Consider the following 19,813-nt stretch of genomic DNA (forward strand, 5'->3'; position numbering starts at 1 on the left):
ACTGAGCAGCGGCTCCTTCCCCATCAGTGGATTGAAGGGAGTGTGGGATACTGGTTCCCATCTCACAAATAGGTCTCTCTCCATGGACAGGAGAGACTTAACAGACACTGAGTGATTGTGACTATTAAAGAGCCTGAATTGCTATTTGCAATGAGACAAATCTCGGCTCCGCAAGGAGGTTTTATAAAGGGTCCCTGCAGAAAAATGTCTGTGCTTCTTGTCCCGCATGGTTGTGTAGCAGCGTGCCGCTGTTTGACAGCTATGGGAAAGCTCCTGCAAGGGCTGTGTTTGACTGTGGAGGGGTGACACTGTCCTGGATCATGTGCCATGTGCTTTGGAAGGTACTCAAGAAGGTGGACAGGAGAGCAGGCAGCAATATTATTAAAAGCTCTGTCTCTGCCGTAGCGTGTGCTGCAGAGCACCTGCAGTCAGCTTGGCTGGGGAAGCGGGTGCAGCATCCGTTACTGGGAGTGGATCCAACCAGCCCATACCAGTCTCCAGCCGAGATAAGTCCTCCCCGCTGAGCTCACTGTTTGAGACTGCGCCAGTGCAGGTCATCGCTGAAATATCTTTAAGAAGGCAGATGCTATAATACATGATAATCTTTCCTGACCCAATTCCAACCCCACGTGCTGTCCTTTGGGAAATGGTCCTGTCATTGCAGCATGGCAGAGCTGTTGAGCTCCTAAGCAGTGTTCAGCTGCTTTGCAGACATGTTGACCCCACCTGTAGGTTCTAGAGCTGGAAGTACAGCTATGTACAGCCTAATAAATGATCCACAGGTGAGCTGGCATTCCAGATTTAACAGGGGACTTCAAGCTATTCTGGACGGGAAAGGACATATCTTTACTCCTATATCTCTTTTTAACTTTTCCAGCTGACAGAGACCTCTTCTCGTTATGCCCGAAAAATCTCTGGCACCACAGCTCTCCAGGAGGCACTGAAGGAGAAGCAGCAGCACATCGAACAGTTACTGGCAGAGCGGGACCTGGAGCGGGCTGAGGTGGCCAAAGCCACCAGCCACATCTGTGAGGTGGAGAAAGAGATTGCCATCATGAAGGCCCAGCACGAGCAGGTAGGAGGTGACATGGCTTTATCACTAACACACAAATAACTGGCGTCCTCTGAAAGTTTCAGATCATGATAACGTAACAAGTGTGTTGCTTCCTGATCTGAAACCTGGGCTCTGAATTTGTCTTTCATGTGGAGATGAGTTCCTGCATGGTGGGTTCTTTCTCCACTCCTGCCAGTGGAACATGCGTTCTCTCTTCTCTAAGCCAGGAGTAGAAAAAGGACCGTGCCAGAAAAAGGATAGTAGATGGTTTGTGTTTGGTGGATCAATACATTTGAACGCTGAAATGCAAGTGGAAGGCAAACTTGTTCCCTTTAGCCACCCAGTCTGGCCTTGACTGTGAGTGCATGGCAGTGGGGTTTGATGCTATCGGACACTGCTGGGAGCATCAGCTCAGTTCATGTCACTGCTTTCCGGACAGAGAGGATGTTGTTATTACATTAATCAAGTCAAGACATCTGTAAGGAAATCAGGCTGATCGCATTAGCTTTTTTGCACAAGCATTTCTACAAATGATGTTTTATGCACTTGAACACTTAAAGAGAGGAGTTGTCTTTGTGCTGTTTGTCAACATAAGGCTCTACGATGACGGCTGTAGCCCTGGGTTCCTTGCTCATCTTTCTAAATCCCAGTCAGACACTAGGGAGCAGGGATGGGACCGTGTGTCGGTGTAGTGGGCCACAGCTTCAAAAACGCAGGAGAAGTTGGCAAATTAACTGCAAACTGACGTGTTCATTGTGTTATAATATTTCCCAGTAATTATTACTAACAAATGAACACAAGCCTGGAATGTCTGTTTTGCTTCATGGCTGGGGCTGAACTGCATCTGGTAACCTCAGACCTGGTTTTCAAAGCTGTTCAGGCTTCAAATCCTAAACTATTCATCAGAGCTGAATTCTCCAAAGGGTTCATGTCAGAGAGACGCTGAAGCATGGATTAAATTTACAGCTGGAGGAGACTGAGCAGGTTTTTTCCTCTTTGATACCTACATACTGGCTGTTCTGGAAAATCTACCTTCTTACCATAGCATCCTCTGAAACAGATCAGCAAAACCTTCTGTTCCCTTGTTCCAATCCTTTTTTAAACAACTTTGTAGTTCAACCATTGTTCACTTTTGTGCTCGGGCTCTTTTTGCTGCAGTACGTTACAGAGGCAGAGGGAAACCTCCAGCGGGCACGAGCCCTGGTGGATGGGATGCAGAAGGAGAAGATTGAGCTGTTGAACCAGCTGGAAGAGGAAAAGAGGTAAGGCAGGAATGGATAGATGTGGAGGAGGTGAAGTCATGGGGGAGATAAGGCTTTTGCCCAAGAACATCATTTATTGGATCTAAGGAGAAGAAAATGACAATGAAAGTCATCTTTGGATGTCTTCTTTAGTACCTCAAATAGGAGTTCCCCTCTCCTGGCCCCTGTAGTCTGCCTGCATGTTGGGAAGGGCTGCACTGCTTTGAGTAACAGGAGGGTTAGAACAGTTCTGCTGCAGTTGCATGTTTGATGTGACTTTTGTCTAGGGTTGGATATTGCCTTCAGATGTCCTTGACTAAAGATAGAGTATAAAACAGAACTGTATGGGATAATAAACAGAACTGTACTGGTTGGACCATCCCAGACCCCTGACCTTTCTGTACAATCTGTCTTTGCTAAAGACCAATTCTTTCCCCTCTCTTTGTGATATGCTGATCTTAGGGCCATTCCTTCAGAGGAAGGGAAGTCGAACTGGAGTACAGCCTTACCATAGTGTGATTCATCATCTCCCCACATCCCAGAGGCCCCATCCATGTATATATGATGAGGCATACATTTTCCCTCTGGATAAGAGTGGAGATCTGCTTGTCATTCTTGGAGTCCAGTTGCTCCATATACATAATTAAACTCTTCAGTGGGAATAGAAAGTTTTTTGTGTATGAAGTAACTGAAAACAGCATTGGTTTCAATTGACTGGTGCCCCTCCTGAGGACGAATTGTTCCTTCGTGCATAAGTCTTTCCAGTCTCCTGGTTGGCAGCTCACTTTCCCAGCTCCGGGAGGCCCTTTAACTCAAGACAGATGAGTTCTTTCCTAAATATCAACAGATGCCCTCTTTAATTAGTGGAGATACAGACGAGGAAATTTGTTTATGAAGTTAGACGTGTACACTCACAGTTCTTTTTATTTGTAGCGGAATCAGAGTCCATACATCTGGCTACCACTGCAACATCCTCATTATTGCCTTTTTTTAAAACCACTAAAGAGAACAAAGACCGAGTTTGGTCGGAGATTGAGTTATTCTTTATCGTTACTGGATTTTCTCTTCAGACTTTGCAGAAGAGTCCTTGGCCTCTGTGCATTTGTGCATGTGGATTTTATGGGTGTTTATGCCTGACTGGCCTGTACAGTCCTTGGTGAAGGTTTTCTGCCATGGTAGTTCCCCATTTCCACATTGTGGAAACGAAGCATTGCCCACCTTCTGCCGAGAAGGCAGAGGCTCTGTTCCCCGTGGAATGTTTTGGATGGACCTTGTACATTTGGCACAGGTATTGCCCAGTTCTCAGCTGTGGGATAACAGGCTAAGAAACCCAGGGAGGCCTGGTTGTGGCTTTCATGTGTTCAGGATCCTGGTGTCGGCAAACAGCAGTCGTGCTTGCTGAGAGGTGGTGTAGCAGAAACGGCATCCCTGTGAGCATGGACCTTGAATGAAGGCAAATGTTTGCTCCGTGGAAGTCTTGCTTATTACCCATCTTGCTCCATGCATCTTGCCATTTAGCTTCTGCTAAGCTGTTTGTGTACAATTTTTTCTGTATCCCTCTCCTCTTGGATTTTGGTTGTGCAGGGGAGGCTCGTGTTTAATGACTGTTTAGAAATAAGATACTGAACTGGGAGTTGCTGATCGCCCTTTGTCTCTTTTCCCCTCCTCAGGAAAGTGGAAGACTTGCAGTTCCTTGTGGAGGAGGAATCCATCACAAAGGGGGACCTGGAGGTAATTCTTGATACCCTTGCCAAAATGTGGGCTCAAAACCTGATATTGCATGTGGGGCCTCGCTTGAGTAGTGTCTGCCTCCTTTTGCTCAACTCTAAATAATCCTTTATCAATGGGTTTGGACCTGCTGCAAACACCACGGTACAAGCTGTGGAGATTGTTCTTTGTGTTGCCCAGTGACTAATAACGCTAGGAGCTGCCTGGGGTTAATCACACGCAGCCAGCCCAGCGTTAAACCTTGCCATGAGTTGCCAAACCGTGTTAAAATCTGACTGTATGAATGCATTTCAACATATGTTTCTCCACTGTTGAAATGAATCGTCTGCTCAGTCCCTGTCCCTGCGGTGTCCTCTTACAGCAGTTAGTGGGCACACACAATCTCTCAGTCAATGCTGTTCAATTCCAGCCGAAATGCCGCGTATTGTTTGACCTGCAGAGTCCTTGTGTGGAGTCCTCTCCCCACAAGTGTGGGGTTTGACCCTAGGATGCCCTTCTTTCGGAAGGGCTGTTGCTCAGTGCAATGCCGTTGCAGTGAATGCTGTGTGAACTGGAAGTGGTGTGGTGATCTCAATTTTGAGTGGGAGGCTTTTCTGTGGAGGGCAAAAAGGGATAAGAAAATATTTCTGTGAAAGCGAGGCTCTGCTCTACACGTGTAGGTCAAGGGGCTTTCCCTTCTCGTCAGCTAGAGTGCCAGGTTAGTAACAGCAAGAAGTGTCAGGGGATCTTCTCCTCTGCTTTGCTGTCGTTCACATCAATAAAAGCCCAGGAAGATGGGGAAAGTAGGCAGCGGAGTACGGTGCTTTGACCCTCTTGGCATAAACCTCTCCTCTTTATCCGGGAGCAGAAGCAGAGTAATGTTTGACAGGGTATAAACCAGCGATGCACTGACAGCAGACTTCTTTGCTAAAGGACAGCAAGTGCAGTTTCTGCCTAGTGTGAGGAGTACAAAGTCAAGTTTCTGTTGAATTCTGAGCTTAAGTGAGAGGTTTCCCCAGTGTTTTAAAGAAGGGTGATTGATCTGTCACTGCCTTTGAGAGCAGTGAATTATCCCTGTGTAAGCTCCAAGTGTTTAAGCCTGGCTGTGGAGTAATGGCAGTGGGACCAGCATTAGCTAGCCAGTATGTTTGGATATAACTGAAAAAAACACTTGCTAAACCTGCTGTGGCATAAGTGCTCCTAGAAGTGCAGATCCCAAACTGAAGATAGATCTGATTTTCTTTTGGGGCTGGGAAGGCGTTGCTTTGTGAATGAGGATGTGGTCAAGCTTCCTGCAGGGTCCTGTCCCCACTTCCCTGTGTGTCCGTACTGAAGAACAGGGAAGAGCCATGGAGCAGCCCAGTTTCCTGCAATCCAGATAACTGGCATTGTTCTGCTGTGGGTCCAACACCAGTGACAGCACAGGTGCTGCCAGAGGGCTTTGTGGTCAGCTCTTACATTCTGCCCTATCTAATTTGGATGCTCAGATTGAATGATTGACCCACTGGAGTTGATTCTCACCTTGTTACTTTGCTGGGGAGACAGTTAAGATTTCCAGAAGGAAGGAATTCACTTAAAGAAAAAAATCTCTCATAGGAAATCGGGGAAAAAGTGCTTTTTTCATGTTGCAGCGTTCGCTGTGAAACTGTTGTTCCCAATATCCTTCAGATAAAAATCACAACAAAGTCAAGCAGTGGCTGCTAGCACAGCCCTTTGCCCCCCGAGCTAGAGTTCGACTAACCACCTAGATACCAAAAGCAAATCTGGTGACAGTTGTCTCCCCTCCCCTGGTCTTGTGGTCCTTTTACGCCAACACCCATCTTCGTAGTACTGAGCAGAGGACATTTATCTTGCACTGAACAGCAGGTAACAGACGTGATGGTAAGGAAAGATTCTCTCTGTGGTCCCTGGATCTAGGGCTGGGCAGAATCCCGTGCTGTTGCTTATGATATGTAGTTGTTGAACAAAGCTCAGAATCTTGGGTGTCAAGTGTGGCAAGGAACATCTCTAGAAGCTCTCTGACCAAAGAAATCAATGTGTCTGAAGGCTGGAGTTATAGGTCCAGGTTTTGCACTTGGGATAAAGAAAAAGCTGCAGATTTAGCCTTAAAATGTAGTTGCGAATTAACCCAGTTTTGATCCTGATTGGCAGTAGTGATGCTATGGCGCTTTAAAAGCAATTGCAGGAAAACAGAACCTTTTAAGAATGGCTTTTTGTGGTGGAAGGTTGTTATAGGAAATGTTGACCTCTTCAAGGAACTCTCTCATGCTCATCTCCTGGAACCCACTTCATGCCTTGAACACCAGTGGGGAGTCAGTTTGTAATTGGTGAGTAGTGATTCAGGGCTAATAGCAAGAAGTAACTCTAAAATTCAGATCCGAACTTCCTCAAAGAGCAGGAAGACCTTAGATTTGGGGCTCTGGATGGCAAAATGATTTGCATAGAATAAGAAAAACCACAGGCGTTGGTGCAAATTTTAAGTGCAACTCTTTTTAAGGGCTGTGAAACTATTGATTTTTCTTCCCTGCTTATTTGTTTTCTCTATTTTCATGTGATTTTCCAGACTTGGATTATAGCAGGATTGGTAGATACTGAGCAAGCTTGGCTGGAAACTTCATTGTCACCCTCAGAGGATTGAGAGGGTTTCTTTGGGAGATACAGAGATTAGGTTTGTAACAGGTCAGTGCCATCAGGTAGCCAAGATCCAACCTGCTGCCGCCAGCAAAGGTGATTTCAGAAGTGTGTGTTGCTGAAGTTTTCCCTAAGGGGATTTTGAGCTTGTGTGAAATGAGGAAAATTCATTGGTATCAATGGAATAATTATCCCTGTAAATAAAATCAAGCCTGGAGCTCCATGTAGAGATGTGGACCTTTGAGATTTGCAGAGTGGGAGATGCCACCCAGTACAAAACTAAATGTTTTTATTCTTCATACTAAGATGCATTCAGCCAACTTTTGCACTTCAGTGGTATTATTTGTGGGAGGTTGATAATGTTTGGGGTTTTGAGACCACATCTTGTTCCCACTTTTCAGGGATCAAACAGACACATAAAATAGAGAGCAGCCAGAATATATCTTGCGGTTGAGATCTCAACCATCTAAGAATACACATATAATGATACCTTTCAAGCCATAAACATAGATTTTTACACGTGTCAGTTTTGTACACAACTAACCAAAACTTGCCTTATTGAAAGGAAGGGCAAAAAATCCCTAAAACCAGTTCCAATAGAGAGAGGGAAGCAAATAACCATATGGAAAATGAAGGGCAGAAAATGGGGGTTAGAAAGAAATGCTTCTGCTCAGGTTTGTTTGGGTTTTGATAGTTTATTTGAAAGGAAGGTGTTGGGTTTGTAAGCTAAAAATTGTAAAGGACACAGACTGCGTGCATTAGCCCATGTCTCCTCTGCTATTGTATTTATGGGAAATTTGACACACTATTGCAGTGGCCGCAGGAGAATCCTGAGGTTTACCACCAAGCGCACATATTGGCTTTAAAGGTGAAGGACACCAAAGCGATGCCCTGGGTCGGTGTGCCTGGGTGTGGTAGGCTACATAAACTGCTTCTGCTTAGTTTCTTCATCTGTTTCAAAAACAAAAAAAAAGCAAGAGCAAACCATAAAATATAGCTCTGCTTTGCGTACAAGGCTTTTGGAGTCTTAGAGTGCAAAAATTGCTCTGGAATTCATAGCAGCCCTATTCAAACCAAAAATCGTTGACCTTACGTAACAACAGCTTGGTATCTAAATTTCTTTGGGATTCTGTCCCCCTACTCTGCTCTCGTGGGGCCCCACCTGGATCCATGTGTTCAGTTCTGGAGTCCTCAGCACGAGGAGGACATGGATCTGTTGGAGAGAGTCCAGAGGAGGCCACAGAAATGACCCAAGGGCTGGAGCACCTCCTGTATGAGGACAGGGTGAGAGAGTCGGGGTTGTTCAGCCTGGAGAAGAGAAGGCTCCCAGGAGACCTTAGAGCAGCTTCCAGTGCTGAAAGGGGCTTCAGGAAAGCTGGGGAAGGGGGGGCTCTTGGTCAGTGACTGCAGAGGTAAGATGAGGGAGAACGGTTTTCAGTTACAGAAGAGGAGATGAGATCTTTGGAAGAAATGTTTTGCTGTGAGGGTGGGGAGGCCCTGGCCCAGGTTGCCCAGAGCAGTGGTGGCTGCCCCATCCCTGGAGGAGTTGAAGGTCAGGTTGGATGGAGCTTGGAGCCCCTGATCCAGTGGGTGGTGTCCCTGCCCATGGCAGGGGGTGGAACTGGGTGGGCTTTGAGGTCCCTTCCAACCCAATCCATTCTATGATTCTGTTCTGTAGTTCTTTCATTTGCTTTCAGTGCAGTGTATTTTTGGGTTTAGCCACACGCCGTGTACAGTCTGACCTGCTTTTCTGCCCCCCCACCTACTTCAAGCTGTCTCCGTAGCAAAAGAGGATGGGAACTTCCAACTCTTTTTTTTCAGGCTACCTTGTGATTCTTCTTGAGGGGAGATGCGGAGAATCTCAGCAAGGTCTTTGAATTCTCTGTTGTGGTGCAAGGGTCTGCAGCAGTGGGAGCTTTGCTTTTTAGGAAATGCCTTTGGTTTAGTGTTGATGCAGGAAAACAGTGAAGCAGCTTTCTACAGCAGAGGGATGTTTTCCCATCACAAATTCCGTGTTTTTGTGAATTGCCACTATGAGTACCATATAAAACCCTGTAGTGACTGTTTTCTGTTTGGTTGAATTTCTCCTGCTTGTTTGGATCTTTATTCTCCTCCTGTTGTGAACTGCCTTTCCTTGTCTTGTACACTGAAGATGATGTTGCAGCCTTCTCTTTCCCTCTCTTTCTCCCTCTCTCTCTCTCTCTCTTTCTCTCTCCCTTCCCCCTTGTCCCATCTCCACTCTTCTTTTTTCCCTCTGTGTGACCAGACTCAGACGCAGTTGGAGCATGCCCGCATACGGGAGCTCGAGCAGAGCCTGCTGTTTGAGAAGGCACAGGCTGAAAAACTCCTCAGAGAATTAGAGGACGCCAGGGTAATGGACCCCCACTGCCCTGCCTGCAGAACAGCGTGCTTGCCCCCTGCGTTGATGCTCATGATGCCTTGCTTTGAGTTTCTTTTGTTGGGTTTTTTGGGGGTTGATTGATTTTTGGCTTGAATTTAGACTTCCCTGATTTATTTTGTTTGGTTTTCATTTGCTCTCTCTCCTGGAAACGGTAGTACGATATAATTTCTAGCTTTGCTTCTTGTGTGGGGACTCGTTTCTCAGATTGAGTTTGCTTCTCTGCCCCATGCCACCATTTGACACACGAGCTCGTCACAATTCATCGTTTGATTAACATACCCGAATAATATCTGCACCCTGCACAATTCATTCTGCCTCGAGGCTCCCCAGGCTGTAATGGGAAATAACATTGCCGATGGCTTTCCCTTTGTCCCTCCGCCCAGCTGTGGGAGCTGCCGTCTGGAATGGAAGGTCCTGGTGAGTGCAGGTGGACCAGCTCTGATCCTTGGCCACTCCCGCAAGGGGACAGGCTGCCCAGATTGAACAATATATCTGATCCTAAAAGCAGCCAGATGTGGGAAGGGCTTTTCCATGCTGGTGTGCTGTGGGAAGCAGTGAACTTGCCTGCAGTGAGCTTGCTTCTCACAAATGGATTTGTTAGAGCCGTAGAAAACACAAACGGGAGGTTCTCCAAAAGGGCTAAATGGTTTGAATGCCCCTGTGCCAATCTGAAATAAAAGATATCCAGCCTCCTGGGCTGATAGTTAGTGGGGAAAATGGCAATTGAAATGGAATGGATTTGATCGCTTGTGTTTTGGCCTGGTTTCCTCCTTTATTCTGCCCTTTTTCTAATATTTCATCTAGTCAGGTCTCTCCTCCTCCATCCATAGCTGCAGCATCCTGACTCCCTGTGCCTGGCGGGTAGTTCAGCCCTCTTAGGTTACATTCAGACCGTAAGACATTGATCCATAGCCCTTACGCTCGATGTTAACCATGGCCAGATTTATTGTCTTGCATCCTCTAGCCTTCTATGGGTTTTTACTTTGAAATAAACTCTAACCAGTATTCCTGTAAAAATCCTTTTTCCTTTTTACACCAGGGTATAAAAATGACGATGCAGAAGAGACGTTTGTGGGCTGAGGATTGCTGAGCAATAAAGGAAACATGATCTGCTTCATGCTGGTTTCAGTGCTTGTGATGTTCCTGCATGTGCAGTCACTTTTCCTCTGTGCATCATCTGGCAAGATGCCTGGTGGAGAAATATAATGCCCTTCCAGGACATTATTTTTATAAACCACTGTTGCTCTCTAGCGAATCACAAGGGTTGTTCCAAAGATGTGTGTTTCTCTGTGGGAAACGAGGGGGTCATATTAGAAACATCAAATTGCGATTGACCCAAAGACATCACTGTAAGAACTGGTGATGGTTACCCTCGTGCAAAACTGTACCCAGATCAGAGGGTGCTGGTTGCTCCTTTCCTGTTTGTTTGAACTTTGGCTCATGTACTTTTGGATTTGCTTCCGCTGGAGCACACTTACTAAAAGGAAGGCTGAGAGGTAGGGACTGACTTTGTCTTCTCTGTCGTGTTGCAGTTAACCACGGTAGCTGAGAAGTCCAGAATCCTGCAGCTGGAGGAGGAGCTGAGCCTCACGCGCAGCGAGGTGGATGAGCTTCGGCAGTGCCTCAGGAGCTCCCACCAAGCAGAGACCCCTGAGCATAGCCTCGGCTTACAGTCGGAGGCTCTTCGTCTACGAGATCAACTGCTGTCTGCCAACAAGGAGCACCAGAAGGAGAGCAGCCAGCTAAAGGAGAAGTATGAGAAGACGTTAAAGAAGTACCAGCAGGAGATGGAGAAGCTGAAAGCTGTGAATGAGAAGTATTCACAGGAAATCGTTGACTTAAAGCATAAAGTTCAGCAAGCCACTAATGAGAACATGGGGCTCATGGACAACTGGAAGTCCAAGTTGGACACGTTAGCATCTGACCACCAGAAATCTCTGGAGGACCTCAAAGCCACGTTGAACACAGGCCCTGACAGCCAGCACAAGGAGATAGTGGAACTGAAGGCAGTGGTGGAGAGTATAAAGATGGAGCACCAGCTTGAGTTGGAGAACCTGAAAGCAAAGCATGACATTGAGACAGCTGTTCATATAAAGGAGAAAGAGAGCCTCAAATTGAAGTTGCAGGAGGCTGTGGATGAAGTGGAAAAATGCAACAGCAGCTGGAAAATGCAACTGGAAACCAAAAGCAATCAGCATCTTCTTGAGCTCCAAGATGTGAAGGACAAGTGTCGAGATGCTGAGCTGAGGGTGCACGAACTGGAGAAACTTCATGGTGAATATAAAGACCAGACAGAAGCAATAGCTTTCTTGAAAGAGCAGATATCTTTGGCTGAGAAGAAGATGTTGGACTATGAAACATTGCAGAAAACAGAAGCCCAGAGCAAACAGGAGATCCACAGATTGCAGGAAAAAGTGCTTGTCTTAGAGAACAAGCTGCAGTCCATGGAGGCCCTGCATCCTTCTCAGCATGCAAACGTATGGCTTCTGGGTCATTCTGCTTGTTTGTTTTCACTCTTGGTAACCCCTCCTAGGAGTAGCCCTCAGCTGCTGCCTTGTGCAATTTTCTGAGGTCTCAAAGTATCTGTATGTTTTTATGTTCCATTGACCGAGTGGAGAAACCATGCAGTAGAGCTGTTGTCCTCCAAGGAGCTGCAGCAGCCATAGTGTATTGTTGAGTAAGGACCTATAGGGGTAGGTGTGAGGTGTAAGAAAAGACATTGCCCGTGCCGAGATCAAGCACGTAGCTTGCTCAGCACATGCAACTTGGTTTGAGAGCCTCAAGGGGCTGAGTTGATGAGATTGGGTGGGAGGCGCTTGCCAGCAATGCGCAAAGGCAATGGGAGACCTTGCAGCACGTATGGGAGACATGGGGAAGTGTTGGCTCTGAGGGTTACAGTGGAGGAGCTACTGGCAAGGGTCAGGATGGCACGAGGCTGGGCAAATAAAATGCCTGATTGAAAGCAAGTCCTGAGCCTCCCAGGGAAGGGTAGGAAAGAGAAGGGTAATAATAGAGTAGATTTGTAGATTAGATCTTAGAAGGAAATGTTTTGCTGTGAGGGTGGGGAGGCCTGGCCCAGGTTGCCCAGAGCAGTGGTGGCTGCCCCATCCCTGGAGGTGTTCAAGGCCAGGTTGGATGGGGCTTGGAGCAACCTGATCCAGTGGGAGATGTCTGTCCCCGTGGCAGAGAGTAGAACTGCATGGGCTTTAAGATCCCTTCCAACACAAACGGTTGATGATTCTTTGATTTGCCAGTGTGAACAGCCCCACTGCAATGGGTTGCTCCTCTAGGCAGCAAAGTCAAGCCCATGAATTACTGTTGGCCAAGATAGAGCTTCATGCCTGCAAAAAGGCATCCTCAACGGGGGAAGAGAAGCAAAAGACTGAGGAGCAGTTTGCAGCATTACTGGTGTTTCAAGGGTTGCTCAACATGTTTCATCCAGTAAATATGGTTGTGAACAATTAGTACAGCCAGGGCCCTGGGAAAAGTGGGTTGTTACTACAACGTGTCGCATATTATAGCCAATATCCCAACAGGAATGGATGTAAAAGGAGAAGCTGGAGCCTTTTTCCAGAGCCTTTCAAATAAATGAGGGCTCTAGGGGATATTGATATTGGATTAGAACCAGGGAATCTTGAAATAATTATTTTAACTCATGTGTCGATAAAAATCAAGAAAATATGGGAAGAAGCACGTGGGTGAAAGCCTTTGAGTGTCACAGGACAAATTTTGTTCATAAATGCCTCTGCTAATTTAGTGTGACTCCAGCATGAACCATCCAGATGTTTTGAACAAGCTGTCTTGTGACCATTTTTCCTAGACCCGCAAGCGAGAATCACAACTGCACTTCCAAAGAGCAGTTCAATAGTTCTGCTGCACCAGAAGTGCATCAGGCAGTGTATTCCCCCTTCGGGTACGCTCTTGCTTCTGTTCAAGACGTACCCTGCAGCCCGACTCGAGCTCCTGGGGACTTGCTTTGGGCTTTTGGTGGTGGTGGTCACAACTGTTTGGTCTGGGACGTGTGCTGAGATCCCTGGGCTGAGTTGGGACTCCTGCAATGGAAAGTTTGGCCGTCTGCTCTGCGGTCCCTGGCTTTGCATTGCAGGATGGACAAAAGAGGATGAGGAAAAGGCAGATTCCTCTATGTGAATGAGCATTGCTTTTTATTATCTTTTCATGTATTCATTCTCTAATAATGATGATTTTTGTCAACGTTTTATTACTGAGTTTATAACTTTGGGCACAGTCATATTCTTCAGAAGTTGAGGGACTTGTCTGATAGGTCTCAAGTTGAATGCTAAAGAGCTTTTACACTTGGATATTTGTCGTGGTTAACCACAGGAGGCTGATCGCCAGGAGAGCAGCTCTTCCGTCGCTCTGCGCCGGCTCTGCCTGTGTGAAAGCTGGAACCAGAGCTTGAGGGGAAAACCTGTTGTCATTTCCTGGGTGAACCTGGATGGTTGCTACTCTGGGCACTCTTACCAGTTAACCCTTAGTACCCAGCTGTAAGGGTGACTCCTCAACACTCTTTGTTTCCCCCTCCAGAAGGATGTAAAGCATGGAACCGTGGCTACTGGATTCTTCTGCTTTGGATGGGGCTTTGTGGTTGTGAATTTGCTTGGAATATTTGGGGGAATATTTGGGTGAATATTCGGTTTTACATCTCGTTTTACATCTCATTTTACATTTATTTCAGATGATTGAAACTAATGATATTTCAGAAGAGAAGATAAAGATGAAGCAGACTATGGAAGGTAGGAAATGGTGTTGTTTTTTCTTGTAAAACCTGTGGCTTATGTGCCTTCCCTTCCCCTAACTTCCTGCTTTTGCATGGATAGCTGTGTGAAAGTGGCTTAGGAAACCTTTTTATTTCTCAGATTTGGCTGGATGGCTTTTGTTTGGCTCTTTTTCCCCTCTAATCTGTCTGAGCATATGCAGGGGTGGATGTTTTCACTCATGTTACACACTCGCCAGGCAGATGTTGCAGGTTGGAGACAGAACTCGTGAAATGGTCATGCTTCCATCTCATCAATGGTTTTTACAGCAGGTAAAATCCAGACATTAAAAACAATTTGCTCATAGGAGAGGACTGCTAATGGTAGATATTGTTGTGACCAGCTTAAAATAATGGGATTTATTTTTTTTATTAAGTTTACTATAAATCTAATCCATCCGTTTAACAAAATGGAGAATATATGTGCTCAGAAAATTAACTTTGAAAGTGAATTGCGCTCAGCCCCCCTCACAAAGAGGGTAAGTGAGCAACAGCAGATCTGGCAAAGGTGGAGCTGGCTGCCTCAGGTGGGTTTTGTTGGGAATGGTGTCCTACCACAGTGCCGTGCGTGGCATACGCTTTTGGGTGTCTGGGACAGATTTAGGGCTGTTCCAAGACACCTAAAGTGCTTCCAGAGCACATCTTCCCTTGCTTATTCCCAGGAGCCTCATAAGCCTTCATTCTTTCTTAAGGATGGGTTTTTAATAGAAAACTTTATCAGTGTAGACCACAAAGGTGATTTCTGAAGAACTGACTTATCTCTTCTCTGGGCAGATGGCATTTGGCTTATGAGGGCATCGCGTTGGCTCAGTTATTTACCTCTAAGGAGTCTGTTCTCTTCAAAGCCCTTGTGAAAGTCCTGCTGAGAGTGTAGCAATCCAGGCTGAGGGTACCAGGAACTTTCACAGGCTTAAACTTCATTTAATAGAAATTTTTTTGTTTAGTTTGAGCGTCCTTCCGGCTATCCATGGATTCAGACAGAGGTGTTTTGTCCCATTCCATCTGCTCTCAGTGCTAGCTAGGCACTGTCAGTCAGCGTGGTCACTGTCTTTGTGGGTACAGGATTATATATCTTATACCAAATTGTACGGTGACCGATAGGCAATTCCTGCCGGAGGAGGGCAGAGCATAGCTGGGGCCAGCAGCCTCTGCTTTTGAAGTGGCCACTCAGGCCACAGCCTGGTGTTTCGACATTGAATAGAGCTGTGAAGATGATTTGAGGGCTGGAGCATCTCTGCTATGAGGACAGGCTGAGAGAGTTGGGGTTCTTCAGCCTGGAGAAGAGCAGACCCTGGGGAGACCTTAGAGCAGCTTCCAGTGCTGAAAGGGGCTCCAGGAAACCTGGGGAGTGAATTTTTACAAGAGCATGGAGTGATAAGACGAGGGGGAATGGCTTTAAATTGGAAGGGGGAAGATTTAGACTAGACATAAGGAAGAATTTCTTCATGATGAGGCTGGGGAGGCCCAAGTTGCCCAGAGCAGTGGTGGCTGCCCCATCCCTGGGGGTGTTCCAGGCCAGGTTGGATGGGGCTTGGAGCCCCTGATCCAGTGGGAGGTGTCCCTGCCCATGGCAGGGGTTGGAACTGGGTGGGCTTTGAGGTCCCTTTCAACCCAAACCATTCTGTGGTGATTCTATGAATAAGCCATACAGAGATATGTAAAAACAACCAGTTCAGACTTGAGCCACAAAAGCACCATACTTCAAATCTATGGCTCTGAGCATGGAAACGCATCAGTTCCAGAAAACATATCTTCTAAAACAGTCTCTACTTTTTAGTGTGGGAGATAGCACAAAGAAATGTACTTGAAATTTCATTTTTGGTTTTTATATTGATGTTTTATTCCCTTTCTCCACCCTCCTCTTCGAAGTTGCTTTCTCAAACCTGTCCTAGGTTTGTATCCTGTCTCCTTATGCCTGGATGGTGGTGAAATGCAGTGAGAAACACCCATTATCAGTCTTCTGCTGCATCTCTGCCAAAGGATGGTGCCACCACCGTGCCTTGTTGCACCCTAACGCATGCCATGCGCCTTCCTGATTTATACAAAACATTTTCCGAGCTTCTAACCTTTGTCTTTTCTTTTTGTTCTCCACAGACCTCCAAGACAAGCTGAGTAAAAGAGACAAAGAGGTATCATCGCTGGTGTCCCAGACTGAAACTCTAAGGGCCCAAGTAAGTGGTAAGTTTCCCTAATCCAGTGGGAACCAGGTGTTTCCCTGCTCGTCCTCGTACCGCTGTTGAACAAGGGCCCAGGTGTTGAAAAGGGCAGGTATAAAAGATGACCCTGCCTGTCTGTTAGTGGATATTGTCAGTAAAAATTTGTTCAGGAGTTCCAGTCTCTTTTCAAGAGTAGAACACAAGCCCTAAAGAAGATACTTATATCCTCCAAGAAGGAAAGTTTGGGTTTATTGAATGTCAAAAGTCAACAGAAGCAGAAGAGGAACTGGGGGTGCTGTTTCTGAGATCTCCCCTTAAACAGGACTGGATCCAGAGATATCTAGTTCTGTGCTGTTAGGAGGGGGGATTGGGAAAAGGCAGAAAGCAGGAATGTAAGTAAAGCATTAAATGACTTTTCTGCCTGTATCCTCTGCTTCTCATAGCTTTGGAAAATAAGTGCAAAACAGCAGAAAAGAAGGCCGATACAATGTTAAAAGAAAAGAAGAGGCTGGAATGTGAACTGGAAGCCTTGACGAAGAAAACACACGATGCTTCAGGGCAACTGGTCCTGATTAGCCAGGAGCTACTCAAGAAGGAAAGGTCAGTCTGCAGGCCTGAAGGTTGGAGCTGGAGACGTGGGGGCTCTGTGTGTGTTCATCCAAGGTGCTGTCATTTACCACCAGAAGAACGGAGGGTGCCACCACCACCGTTCACCAGAGATTGAATTGTTGAAGCCCCCAGCTTTTATATCCTTTTAAAGATGCTCATGTGAGAATGCGGTGAAAATTGGGGGCTGTGAATTATCAAAGGGTCTGCCCTTTCACTGCTTGCCAGGAGCTGCAAGACAGCTCAGTGCCCATGGAGATGCTGAATGAGGTCACCTACAAGGCAGCTAAGCTGGCTGCTGCCCTGCTCTGAAACACAGAGCCCTGTGCAGGTCCCGGTGGCTTAAAAGCTGGCACAGTGGGGAGGACAGGAGATCTGAAGCTCCTGGTGTGTTAGGAGTTGGGTCAGGTTTGCTTGCTGGTCTGTCTTTGGATCTAGAAAGGTGGGAGGGAGCACGACTCAAGTGCTGATGGTGTGACATAAGGAAATGTCTTCACCTTCTCGTGCTGCTTCTTCCAGGAGCCTGAACGAGCTGAGAGCTTTGTTACTGGAGGCGAACCGGCATTCGCCTGGGCCAGAGCGGGACCTGAGCCGGGAGGTGCACAAAGCCGAGTGGCGGCTGAAGGAACAGAAGCTCAAAGATGACATCAAGGGGCTGCGAGAGAAACTGGTTGTGCTGGTGAGGGCACCAGAATCCCTCCTGGCCTTGGCCTGAGGAGGTCTCTGTGCTGCTTATGAGGGGATCTAGCCCTTACTCAAAGTCTTTGTCCTTGTTTTTGTGCTACTTAGCATCTGCTGGAAACTTTCTTGACAGTGCCTGTGAGCTGTGGCCTGGCTTAGCAGCATCTCATTAAGCAGCAAAAAAGTCCAACTGTCCTGGTGCAGCATTTTTTTGTTCCCACAAGTTGTAGGTCTATCACTAAATAGGGCTAAAATTTGTGGGAGAAGCTGAAGGTCAGTCAGCTACCTCACACTGATTTATACATTCTCTGATCTAGGAGGAAGCAACGTCCTCTAATTCCTGTGTACTTCAGTGTCCTCCAGTGGTTGAAATGTGAATAATTTATTTGAGCTCTGCTGTGAAAAAATTGGAGCTGCTGCTGGCAGCACTGGATGTGATTGCCTTCAGAGCTGTGCTCTGACCCCATCTGCTGTCGAAATCAAGACACGGTTATATCAGTTGGGTTATATCAGTTGCTATGGATTTCTGCTTTGCTTGGTTTCTGTAGTTGTTGCTTTTAATCTAATGTGCTTCTATTTTACCTTTTGTTGTAAAAGGACAAAGAAAAATCAGTATCGGATCAGAGGCGATACTCCCTGATCGACCCCTCGTCAGAGTCTGAAGTGATCCGGCTGCAGCACCGGCTTGTCACCACAGAAGACGTGCTGCGCAATGCACTGGAGCAGGGCCACCAGATGGAGAAGCTCATGGAAGCAATGAGGCTCTCCTCAGAGAAAACACAGGTAGAGCATAGGCAATCTTTTCTCTGGTCGCTCAGCTCTCTGTAGTTATTTCTCTTGAGAAATCTGAGAGAGGTGGAGTTGTTCAGCCTGGAGGAGAGAAGGCTTTGTGAAGACCTTAGAGCAGCCTCCAGTACCTGAAGAGGGAGCCTACAAGAAAGCTGAGGAGGGACTTTTTACAAGGGCATTTAGTGATAGGATGAGGGGAAATGACTTTAAATTGGAAGGGGGGAAGATGTAGGTTAGACATTAGGAAGAAATTCTGCAGGATGAGAGTAGTGAGGCACTGGCTCAGGTTGCCCAGAGAAGTCGTGACTGCTCGATCCATGGGGGTGTTCGAGGCCAGGCTGGATGGAGCTTTGAGCAACCTGATCCCGTGGGAGGTGTCCCTGCCTGTGTCAGGGCGTTGGAACTGGATGATCTTTAAGGTCCCATCCTGACTGATTCCTCCTGTGAGCTGACCTGCCCCTTGTGTCAAGCTTTGTGCCTCAAGACCTCTTTTGCTCTTCTAGCTGTGTCTTCTCTTCTCTCTGCAGCCAGGTCATGGCTTTCAAAGCCCAGATGCACCAGTGTGCCTCTTGTACTTGGTCGTTTAAATTCTTAGCTGAAAAATGTCTTCCTCTTGCAGAAATGAGCTACAATTCACATCCAGGCAGACCCCTTAGGACTGAACAAGCCAGTAGACACAGAGAATGGGCTTGTTTCCCCTGATGCAGGAGCAGATATGTTGTGGTAGGTGATCTGGTGATTTCAAGTCTTGACACTGTCTCCTGCACAGTTTTCAGATAGACCAAATAGCTGTTTGCATTGCAGCATTCGCAGGGAGGCAGCCAGGAGAAGGGTGCATCGTAAAACTGCTGCCCGGAGAGCTCTGCTGGCTCAGCTGAGCATCTGTGCGTTGCAGACAGCGTCTTTATATGCAGCATTGCAGCAGCAGCAGCCATCTGCTGGCACCAGACAGGGTACCTATAGTCATGACAACAAGCTTGTGGCAGCCCAAGATGTCCTATAAACCTGTCGGTACCTCCAGAGTGACTTCAGCTTCTGCTATAATTGCCATGTGTCAGATGGAAATGCATCCTCAACCTCATCTGTTGGAAGTTGAGGAGTGGGGAAAGTCATTCTGTTTGGTTTAATGCTAAGTCCTTGAGAAAAGAAGATCTTCCCTTTTGCATTCCTGTCTCCAGAGGTGGTACTGGTGGTAATTATTTCTTCCCCAAGTGTAGAAAATACCTAATCTTACAGCAAGTGAGTTGGAATGGACCTTATGAGGTCAGTTAATCTATCACTGCTATTACTTTGATGCTGTCGTGCTTAAGGAATCTTAGAGATATGACAAGATAGCATTATGGCTTTAACTACGCACTGTGGTACTGAGACGCAAACGAAGGATTGTTGCAGGAAGATAGGCTTCGAACTTCTATTGATGTCAGGTTTTTGAAGTGCCTGGTTACAGGGAAGTCTGGATCAAAGCTCCTTAGTTTCAATATGGTATCTGTTCATCCTTCCCCTTGTGAAGGGAGTTGTTAACCGGGGACTGTCAGGCTGAGCCTGAGGACGTTGCTGGCCTAAGGAGGTCCTGGTGTGAAGATAAGGGAGTTGATGGTGCTTCCTCAGCAGTCACATTTCTGCTGTAACCCATTCTGCCTTCTGACCTCTTGTCTCCTCTTGGACAGCCTTGGCATCGCTCTCCCTTTGTCTGCAAAGCCTTCACTTTGTAGCACGCTCAGGAAGGAAATCTCAAGACTACCAGGAGCTGTTTTCCCTTTGCAGGGTCGGTCA

At 46.8% G+C, this 19,813-nt stretch overlaps 1 protein-coding gene across 5 annotated transcripts in view; it reads left to right on the top strand.

Annotated features, from left to right (window-relative positions):
• Window positions 1-19,813, top strand: part of CLIP2 (CAP-Gly domain containing linker protein 2) — an 81,188-nt gene that overhangs the window by 55,142 nt on the left and 6,233 nt on the right. For 4 of the 5 annotated variants that reach the window (XM_054085026.1, XM_054085025.1, XM_054085027.1 and 1 more), the window contains exons 6-15: window positions 878-1,075; window positions 2,213-2,316; window positions 3,966-4,026; window positions 8,900-9,004; window positions 10,567-11,511; window positions 13,731-13,788; window positions 15,903-15,986; window positions 16,408-16,564; window positions 17,090-17,249; window positions 17,849-18,034. In XM_054085026.1, coding sequence (XP_053941001.1) covers window positions 878-1,075; window positions 2,213-2,316; window positions 3,966-4,026; window positions 8,900-9,004; window positions 10,567-11,511; window positions 13,731-13,788; window positions 15,903-15,986; window positions 16,408-16,564; window positions 17,090-17,249; window positions 17,849-18,034 — 2,058 coding nt within the window. The remainder of the gene's footprint in view (window positions 1-877; window positions 1,076-2,212; window positions 2,317-3,965; window positions 4,027-8,899; window positions 9,005-10,566; window positions 11,512-13,730; window positions 13,789-15,902; window positions 15,987-16,407; window positions 16,565-17,089; window positions 17,250-17,848; window positions 18,035-19,813) is intronic. The other variant, XM_054085029.1, reaches the window with a different exon arrangement.

The sequence above is a fragment of the Cuculus canorus genome, chromosome 20 (genome assembly GCF_017976375.1).
Source record: "Cuculus canorus isolate bCucCan1 chromosome 20, bCucCan1.pri, whole genome shotgun sequence".
NCBI classification, from domain to species: Eukaryota; Metazoa; Chordata; class Aves; order Cuculiformes; family Cuculidae; genus Cuculus; species Cuculus canorus.